Raw genomic sequence first — 10,410 nt, 5'->3', positions numbered from 1 at the left:
AGAGAGATTAGACCACATAGGACTTTTTGCCGTGTTTAGAGGTAAAAGATAAATAAATAAAAAGAGGAGAAAAACTTTGGGGTAACTTTTCAACAAAGCAGACAGGATGACTGCACCATACTGAGGAGAAAATGGCTGCCACCATGTATAGTGAGATTTTGGTCACAACCTGTGCTAACCGGATTGCACTGGTTTATAAATCCATTACATTATCATGTGCACTTAATCCATGTGGGTCTGTTGCGGCCCCTGGTCTCTTGAGGCTGTACAGGCTTCTTTTTCTTTTTTGTTATGCAGGCTCAGCTGTGCCAGAACACCTTCCTGATTGGCTGCCTGGAGGCTGCAGGAGAGCAACCACCCCATTGGATCAGCAAAGCCAATCAGATGTTGATGAGGCCCACCTGCACCATATAAAAGACACCTGGAATCATTCCTGGGCTGCACAGTGGCGCAGTTGGTAGAGCTGTTGCCTTGCAGCAAGAAGGTCCTGGGTTCGATTCCCGGCCGGGGATCTTTCTGCATGGAGTTTGCATGTTCTCCCTGTGCATGCGTGGGTTCTCTCCGGGTTCTCCGGCTTCCTCCCACAGTCCAAAAACATGACTGTCAGGTTAATTGGTTTCTCTAAATTCTCCCTAGGTGTGAGTGTGTGTGTGAATGGTTGTTTGTCTTGTATGTCTTTGTGTTGCCCTGCGACAGACTGGCGACCTGTCCAGGGTGAACCCGCCTCTCGCCTGGAACGCAGCTGGAGATAGACACCAGCAACCCTCCCGACCCCATTAGGGAAGAAGGGTGTAAAGAAAATGGATGGATGGATGGATGGAATCATTCCTCCAGTGGGACAGCTAGTAGGAAGAGGTTTTGTAAAGCTGACCTCTTGTTTGGTCTGCTAAAGCAGTTTGACTTTGTTTGCTTTTACACGCTCTAAACTTGTGCTAGGGAGGTTTGGTGCTCCCTTTTGTCTTTTGATTTGGATTGTTTTGCGTTACCTTTAGACTGACTTGTTTGAACTTTTGTAATTTAATTTGCACTGCACATTCTTAAATTTGTTAGTCATTTTCTTCCGTTTCAATTGGGTTAAGTTGTATTGTGTCTTGATTCTGTGAAACCTCCTTTTTTTTAATAAATCACCTTTTTAATTAACCCCTTTTTCTCTGGACATTTTTATGTTACTGCCCCTGGACCCCTAGACCTTGGGGGCGTAACAGGGTCTAATACAAGATATATTTGACCAGTCCCAGATGAATTGTACTAGTTATACATTTATTGAAAAAAAAAAGGCACAATACTTTTTTAAGAAGGCTTGTGAATTTAAAAAAAAAAATTATTTTACATCAGTCAGAGAGGCAGTTCATGATCATTTTGCACTTATATAGATTTTCCATTTTTCTTTTCTTTGCTGTCATCTGCTGGCTGCTGCAGGTTTTGAGTTGGACTTGGCAGCTCTGTCAACTTGAGCATAAATTGTTTCAGGCTGCAGGTTTGTGGAGGTGCTGGTGACGTTGATTTGCGCTGGAGGATTGGAAAACTGCACCAGGGCATACGTTGATGTTGGAGAAGGACATTCAGTAATTTCTGCAGGATTTGCATATTGGTTGTGCTGTGGAGGTTCCTATAAAGGATGACAAAGAGAAAAAAACATATCTTAATATTCCCTGGGTGGCATTTTGTGGAAACTCTCACTAAAATGCGAACACAAAGATCAGAGTAAAGTTGAATTTGCTGGAAACTGTTTCTGCTAAAAACAATGTGTTTTTCTGCTCTTTTCAAGCCTAGATTATTTTTGGTTCTTTTATAAATGTCGTGATTATTTTGGCAAGCAAATAGGGAGAGTTTTTCTTTTAATAAAATAACACTGCTTACCTGAGGAACTTCATACACTGTATTTGCGCTCCTCTTTCTTTTACCTGCAGGTCAGTCATAAAGAATAAAGTTGTGTAGTTTGAGGTGATTAAATTTCCTTTGAAAGTGATGCTTTATACAAACTAACATCACATAATAATCAAAGTAATTTAAAGTGTTAAATTGGGGATAACAGCAGAATTTCATTGATTTGGGGGTTTTGTTATCTTTTTTTTAGCCAAAGTTAAAAGTTAATGTTTGAAAGGAAAATTGTTATAAATTCAACATCATCACAGCATAACAACAGTAAATCACAACAAGACATTAAATTGTTTCTCAAAGCACTGATGTCATTTTACAACAGAAGTTTCTCAAAACGGGTTTTGGTGCAACGCCTCAACAAGAAACTACCTCACTGATGTTGATGAATTATCTAAAACTAAGTGCACTCATCACTACAGCAAACAGAAAACATGTTAACTTGCCACCTACTTGCTTTCACAAAGCCAAATAAATGAGAACAGATTTTTTTTATCACCAATAAACTCATGTTTAAAAAAGTTTTGCCACTGAATAATGGAAAAAAAAGGAAAATTCAATGAGAGTCCCAGACCAACGTAATGCAGGATGGAAACTAAACCAGAGTTCACACTAAGACTAAAACAGGTGGCTCTTGTGGAAGCAACAGGTAGACAATCAAGACAAAGAACTTGGAAGGACAACGTCTCCCAGGTAAGAAAATGTTTTGTTTTGTTTAGTTGTCTATATTTATGTGACCTCAAATCACAACCTCATGTTGACAGATATGTTGAAAATATGCCAACAAAAATCACAGAATTAAACTAAAGATTACATAAGACCAGCAATCTAATTAATTTTTAAAACGTTTGACCTTCCTGAACCAACCCATAAAGATTCACATCAGGGGAATAGATGGTGGTCAGAACAAAAACGGAAAGCACATTAAATCAAATTCTGCCAGAATAAAAGTTTTGGATCTAAAGTTTTATTACAAGAATTAATTATCCACTGTGATGACAATTCAAAGACTCTGGGTTAACAGCAGAGTGTTTTTAAATATCTCTGTAGGGTGCCAGTCTGTTAGATGTCCAAGCTGCTGCTCTCAGACATTTCTCCAGATTTCCTTCTCCTCACTGGACAAACTCCACTAAAACATAGGCTAAATTTTTTAAAAGAGTTGGAGGATGATTCTACTTTAGGAATAGAAAAATAAAATTCAAACAAATAATAATTATACACCTAATTTATATACCTAACAACATTTATTTGGCCTTTAAACTAAATATGCTTAAAATTGTTAAAGAAAAGAAAAACTCATCCCATTTGCAGGCAAAATCTATTCATCTATTATTATTATTATTATTATTATTATTATTATTATTATTATTATTATTATTATTATTATTATTATTACACATTTTGTGTGAATAATTCATTTTAAGTAAAAACACAAACTCTGATTATTATAACCCAGTATTATTCATACCCCTGGTAGATTTCAGTTTACTTTAATTTTTTTTTTATTCAAACAGGAAGTTGTAAAAATGCCATGTTCAAAATAATTTCTACCCTTCTCAAGAAAATAAAGTTATTTCTATTGATAAAATGGCAATAAAAACCTTCTTTGGACCACCTTAAAGCGGTTCTGCTGCTGATGAGCTCCAAGTCTTTGAGGTTAGAGAGACTCCTTGCCTTCACTCTAATCTTTAACTAGTTCCACAGATATAAGTTGAAACTCCAACACTTCAAAAAGTAAATATAACTTCCAGCCAGAACAAATATCATGTTCAAATGAGAAGATTAGTTTAAACCTAAATCTGTCAAGGGGTTGAATCCTTTTGTGTTTATCTCTAGGTTAATATTTTTAGAGACAATAATGGTTGTGGGAGAAAAATTAAGAGGTACTTACACCTTATAACCACAAGGCAAACATATACCACTAGCACCATAAATGTTCCAGCTGATATTCCAGCTATGGTGGCTGTGTTGAGAACTGTAGAAAGAAAAAAGAAAAAACATCAGAAATGCTTTGGTCATGTTCACTTTCTGTTTTACAACTTTAATGCTAGAATGTCAAATCTTCTAAATGTCTGAAAGTCTAGGTGGAAAAATAGTTTCTAAAAAAAAAGCATATTTATATATAATTTTCGCCATCCAATAGCAATTTGATATTTGGATGTTCATACTGAAAGGCAGCATAAATATCTAGCAAATTAAACTAGCTTCATATTTCTACACACTTTAACTTACTTAGTTTGTTGCATGTTTGGTGGATTTTATATATATTGCATGTGTTACATGTAATATATATAAAATGTAAAATGCCTGTCTGTCATGAGCAATATGATTTACACAATGTAATTTAGTGTTTATAATAAAGTAATTATGCTTGTGTGGTTTTTGGGGAGAACAGTTGTCTTGTGTAAAGCTATAAGTTTGATTCCAGATGCCCCCTACACATGTGAATTTGCCCCTGAGCAAGGCACTGTAGCTTAATTTGCCAGCTGATCTGTTTCTGGATGAATGTAGATTTATATAGAAGTGCATTTAGTGAATATTTAGTTCGCCCAGTGAAACACTTTATAATTTTTAAATGGTGAATTTCACTTCATTTTCCATTTAAAGAGGAAGTGTCTATAGATCAGTACAGCAGCACTGTGATGTGAATTGAATAACTCTGCTATTTTAATAAAAGTTTTCACACTTTCATCTGGTTCTTCACAAATGTGAAATAAAAGAAAGTAAAAATAGGGACTGTAAAGCAAGAGAAAACTCCTTAATACCTGTTAAATATGTCTATGTACAGATTGGTGCTCACAATGGTTACAGCTATAGTGTGAAATGAAACAGTTACTGTACTGGTCCAGGTTAAGGTTGGGGTAAAATATTAGGGTTAAGCACAAACATAGTTACAAAAATAAATAGAACTTAATTAAATTTCTTCATGTGATTTAAAATAGATATTTGGTTATGTACATAGATGTGTGTGTTTATCCATAATTACGATGAACTGCTTTATATTTTACAATGTAAAACATCTACCTGCCCAAAACTTCAAGTTCAAAAGCACCTGAATCTTTTCCTTAAATCTTACCTGATGAAGTTTCACAGAGAGGTGAAACATTCTTTTCATCCTTTTCCCAGCTCACTTGGTTGCTATGGTTACAGATGATGGAGCTTTCCTCTACAGAGATCTTCAGAGATGAGTCCTTCAGGTGTGTTTGATCCAGTAAACGGCAGGTTTTATTTTCACATTGAATAGATCCACTAATCTGAGAATCAACTGTTTTACACGTCACAGTGAAGTTATAGCAACTGGGATCACTGCGCATCACTGTTAGTTTCACTGGAGACACTGGATCTGATCAAAAAAAGATTTGATTAGTTTTTAAAACGGTGTGCTAGGAAAACATTTAGAAATGATTTCAAAACAGGAAGCAATCAAGAAGAAACTTACCTTGGACTATAACTGTGTATTCAGCAACAGTTATGTCTTTGCTTCCACTTTTTATTGCCTTATAGTTTCCAGTGTCATTGTGTTGCATAGTCCTTAATAGCAAAGAGTAGTTTTGTTCAGAAAAAGAAACATTTTTTACATAGATTGTAGGCTGCCCACCAAATTTGAATTTCACAAGATTGTCAGTGTTGTTAAACTTCCAAATAAACTCTTCATTGTTTGTAAGACCAGTTGTCTTTGCTTCCAGCTGAAGGTTCGATCCAGACCTCACAAACCGATTTTCAGCACCTGAAAGATAAAGTTTAGTTTTGCCTCAATAATGAAAACAAAATATCTTGATCAGTATTTGGAAAGTACTGACTGAACTTTTAAAGCAGCAGAGCATGGAGGAGGTTTGTAGCATTGGCACTAGATGTCATGTTCTGTGTTTTTCTGTGTGTTTATTCTGAGTTTCCTTTGTGTCTGAGTCTTTCCCTGTTGTGTTCCTTTGTGTTCATTATGTTTTCTAACAAACTTCCAAATAATTAATAGAAAATCTGTAATTATAATGACATTGAATTGGTGACAACTGTTTTGTTTTACATATTTAGATACCTCTAAAGTAAGTGGGCTGCAATAAATTTATATAAAAGTGAAAGGGGTTGAATTCAAATGCACATCATATTTTCTATTACTTGTAAAATGTCATTTTTGCCTATTTTATCTACCCTAATGGATGTTTGTTTACCACATAAAACATATTATAATTTTTTTTATAATGTGGTAAAATGTGAAGACCCTTAAGGAGTGAGTATTTTAGCACCGTATCAGAGCAATGAGTGACATGTTGGTGGCATCTTTATTAGGATCCCTGTCACTAAACCAACACAGAGACGACTGTGTACAGAGAGACCTTTACATCCATTTAAATGCAGTAACTTGACTGTCAGTGTTGGGAGGGTGTCAAGTTTTGCACTGTAAATATCAGAGCCAAAAATGATCTGCGTTGCTAAAGAACTTCCTCATCAGCTTTTACAGGTTCACTAAATGTTGGAGCCTATTAGGTATTTGACTAATTTATTATTTGCTACATAATAAATGTTATTATTGATCCAAAATTATGGTAATGATTACAGATGGTGGATGAGTCTTTATATTTTGTTATGTTTTTTTTAGGATCTTTCAGTCAGGTCGGCCTCAGATGTGATTAAGGAGAAAAGGCTCCTGCTGTGGTTGGTCTGAAGAAATGAGAAGTGAAAGTTTTTCTACCTCAAGATAATGTTTATATTTGGAATTTAAATGAAGACAACTCAGAATATTTTTGTTCTGTTAAATTAAATTCATTTTTTAAAACTGAAACTTCTCCGCTAGAGCTTTTTATTTTTAATCCGCTGAGAACCTGATCCTCAAAAGCTACCCTGACACTCTTTGGTTTCAGCTAATTATGATGCAAAAGCAGCCAATTTATTTATTATTTACACAGGGAAGAAACTAATTAAGATCAAAAGTTTGTCCTGGACAAAACACACAGCTGCACAAAAAAGGCAAAAATACACCATGAAATCTCTGAGAGGCAGCAAAGAGCTCTGTAAGAAACCCAACTCACTGATCTCAACCAGATCTATGAGGCTCTCTGTCAAAGCAGCGTCACAAACATCATCCACAACCAACACACTCCTGCTGTCCTGCTTTCAAACACTCCAACAGTCAGAAGAGAATATTGAAAAGCTTTTTTTGATCCCAAACTGTGAAACCAATAAACAAGCACATGTCAACCACCTCTTGCTTTCTTTTCGTCTTCTTGATCTCTCCACTGAGCCTTTGCATTTTAGAGACAGTTCAGCAAATTATACTTTATTTGTACTTGTCCTGTACTTCAGAAGCTATATAAGGACAATAATAAATCTAAATAAACTAAGTCAACACATTTAGAACATAAACTCCAAAAGAGCAGCTCAAGGTCTTTGCATTGCGACACGATACTGCATCAACCTGCAGTCCAAAAAAAAGCGTTTAGACTTTAATACAAGCCCGCCAAAAATAACCAAGCAGAAATTACATTACATTTTTCACAATAAACATATATCTTGACAGCTGAACTTTGCTTCAGTAGTTTTTCTTCTAATGTACTTTCTACAGCTCCACATTTTTTTTATTGAAATGTTAGCTTGCCACAGCAACTGTTAAACACTTTTTGTAATAAATAACAAATTTTACCTTCAACCGAATCCAGCAAGGAGACGAGAAAAAGTAGAACTACCACTGCCATGGCTGTGTGTCGACTCTGTAACATCCGGAAGTACAACGTCTATTACTGAGCCACAGTTTCCTCTATTCTAGTGGGAGACGTTAAATTAAAATGTTGTCTCATACCCCTCACCCACACACACAGACAAAATACCATAATTGGCTGTTTTGGCTTCTCTCTCCCAGTTTTACTCTGTGAAGCAGATGTAATATCTACTTGTAAGATTAGACTTAAAACTTTATATTTGATAAACCTTTCAGTCAGTCTTATGTAATACTAAAAACATTCTTGTCCTCACAGACCATTTCACTAAGTATGCTATGTCCTTTCCAACAGCCAATCAGAAAGCAAAGACTGTTGCTAAGTTCTTGTGGGAAAACTTTATTGTGCACTATGGGTTTCCTGAGCGCCTGCATACAGATCAAGGACCTGATTTCGAGTCTCATCTCATTAAAGAGCTCTGCAACATTGCTGGCATTAAAAAGTCACACACCACACCATACCATCCTCGTGGGAACCCTGTTGAAAGGTTCAATAGAACTTTGCTCAGCATGTTGGGAACATTGGAGCCAGAGCAGAAAACTAGGTGGAAAGAGTATGTCAAGCCACTTGTTCATGCTTATAATTGCACCCGAAATGAGGTTACAGGCTTTACTCCCTACGAGTTAATGTTTGGTCGTTGTCCAAGACTTCCTGTTGATATAGCTTTCAATTTACCTGTTGAAGAGCTATCATCTCAAACACATTCTCAATATGTGCAGAACCTGCGTTCACGACTAAAGGAATGTTTTCAGCTAGCTTCTGAAAATGCAAGAAAAATGGCAAAAAGAAACAAGATTCGTTTTGATCAAAGAGTGAAACCAGCCAATCTTGAAGAAGGTGATCGAGTATTGGTCCGAAATGTGAGGTTTAGAGGCAAGCATAAACTGGAGGATAAATGGGAGACAAGAATCTATGTGGTGATTGAACGTGTGGGTGATCTGCCTGTGTATGTTGTAAGACCGGAAACGGATCCCTCTGGAGGGACTCGAACTCTGCACCGTGACCTTCTTCTCCCTTGTGGATTTCTCCCTCAGGTTGAAGTTGATCAGCCAGTTTCCACACCTACTCGCAGGCCTCTGACCCGCAGCCTTCAGGAATCAATGGAAGACCCAGAGGGGAGTCCAGATGAGGAGGATGAAGGGTGGAGTGCACCTCGGGTTTCAGTTTTTCCAACAGTGAAGGTCAGTGTTGAGGGTACAGTGCCTACCCAGCCCATGACCAGAGTTCCAGCTCCTGAGATGGAAAGACAGAATCCCTCACCGGATGTGGATAAGTCGTCTCTACTGTCTGATGCTGTGGACCCACTTCCTACCATGGAAAAAGTTTCTTTAGGAGATCAGACAGACCCAGGAAATTCACCTGTGCCTGAACATGTCCCTGAGCTGAATTCATCTGAAGAAGATTTGGAACTCCATGGCCCAGTAGAGACATTACAAAAATTGACCATATCATCACCACATTCTAGTGAATCACCTATAGCTGTTTCTCAGGCTAGTGATGGTTTCGAAGCTGAACAGCCAATTCGTCGGTCCAGTTGAGAGCCAAAACCAATCAAGCGCCTTCAGTATGCTGCTTTAGGCAATCCATTAAGCTCAGTAGTGCAAAAATCTTTTACATAGCTTAGCTTCTGCTTATGGTGAAATGTTCACGGAACCTGTCTCAGATTCTCCTGTATGTCCAGGTGTTCAGATAATTTAGCATGCACCGGCGTTGCATGAATTTAAGGGGGGAGGGTGTAACCCGGGTGTAGATTTTGACTCCCATTTCCACCATTTTAAATCTCGCGATACCGCTAATATAATACCAGCGATTCTCGCGAGATTGTCCATAGCCAATCGCTGTTGGGCTCTGTATCACATGTACCATCACCGCCCATTGGCTAGGTATATTAGTTGGAGCAGGGAAGAGTGAGATTAGGACGCGCTGGGAGGAGCAGAGCTGCAGGTTAGTTGAGCACAGTCATTAATCAATCTTCAAATCTGTGTGATGCTCACACAATCTGCTAAACCATAGGAGCCGACTACATGTACCCAGAAGGAGGTGGGGAAAAAAAAAACATTGTGTGGGTGGAAACTGTCCACTGTAAAAGTGTGGAATTGGTGAGTCTCTGTCGTGACTTAGCATTAGCCCATATCAGTTGGTTGTGTAGCTACTAAATTACTGACGGTAACCCATTTGAGTAGCAATAAGGTGTCTTAAATTATTTATTTGAGCACTTGTTTAGATTTGAGCTTTCATATTTCATGTTAAGAAATTTACATGATATTTATTGGATGTAACTTGTCTGGAATTTTATATTTATGAAAATGCATATTGACTTTTAGAATTATTTGTAGTGCAAAGGGTGGAGGTTCATGTGGAACTGTGGAACTGATTGTTCTTGTTTTCTTTGGTTATTATTTTGTTTTCCCCGTTTCTTTTTGTGCATTTCTTTTGTTATGGCCAATTGGATCTTGTAAATATGTATAAATACCCAAAATATAAATTCAAGACACCTGCAAACTGCAAAATTTCTACTGTCTCCTCCTTCATGAGTTGCACCTATTCTCAGAATTTCTAAAACTAACTGATTGACCTTGGTGGTTACTATCCATTTACATTTATTGAGCAAAATAATATATTACCTTTCATTAATATGCTACACTTACTCAGGTTTTCCTGAGTTATCTCTGTAGTTATGCTGCTACAGACTTAGCATCCTGGATTTTTACATTTTCTCACTCTGCTACATTTTTCTACCACTATAATTTTGCATTATTTGCTTATATTTAAGCTTTTAACTTTAAGTTCTCAGTTGTAGAAGCAGCTGGAGGTTTCTTCCTGA

General features: G+C 37.1%; 1 protein-coding gene across 1 annotated transcript; it reads right to left on the bottom strand.

The window, feature by feature from the left end:
• Window positions 1–756: 756 nt before the first annotated feature.
• Window positions 757–7,607, bottom strand: LOC122841135. The gene is made up of 6 exons (XM_044134179.1): window positions 7,514–7,607; window positions 5,318–5,605; window positions 4,953–5,221; window positions 3,770–3,851; window positions 1,861–1,904; window positions 757–1,609 (listed from the first exon to the last, which is right to left on the bottom strand). Exons 1-6 carry the CDS (start codon window positions 7,587–7,589, stop codon window positions 1,400–1,402), a joined length of 969 nt encoding a protein of 322 aa, XP_043990114.1. The 5' UTR covers window positions 7,590–7,607; the 3' UTR covers window positions 757–1,399.
• Between the last annotated feature and the right edge of the window lie 2,803 nt (window positions 7,608–10,410).

Source organism: Gambusia affinis, linkage group LG12 (genome assembly GCF_019740435.1).
Source record: "Gambusia affinis linkage group LG12, SWU_Gaff_1.0, whole genome shotgun sequence".
Taxonomy (NCBI): domain Eukaryota; kingdom Metazoa; phylum Chordata; class Actinopteri; order Cyprinodontiformes; family Poeciliidae; genus Gambusia; species Gambusia affinis.
The sequence above is the reverse complement of the archived record's forward strand: the minus strand, read 5'-3'. Positions and strand labels throughout refer to the sequence as shown.

Bases quoted from the DNA above. Each gene is read 5' to 3' on its own strand.
- LOC122841135 (XM_044134179.1), bottom strand. From the start codon at position 7,589: ATGTTACAGAGTCGACACACAGCCATGGCAGTGGTAGTTCTACTTTTT. The intron at 5,606-7,513 runs GTAAAATTTGTT...TTTATCTTTCAG, and splicing joins CTTGCTGGATTCGGTTGAAG to GTGCTGAAAATCGGTTTGTG. The intron at 1,905-3,769 runs GTAAGTACCTCT...ACTGACCTGCAG, and splicing joins TTGCCTTGTGGTTATAAGGT to GTAAAAGAAAGAGGAGCGCA.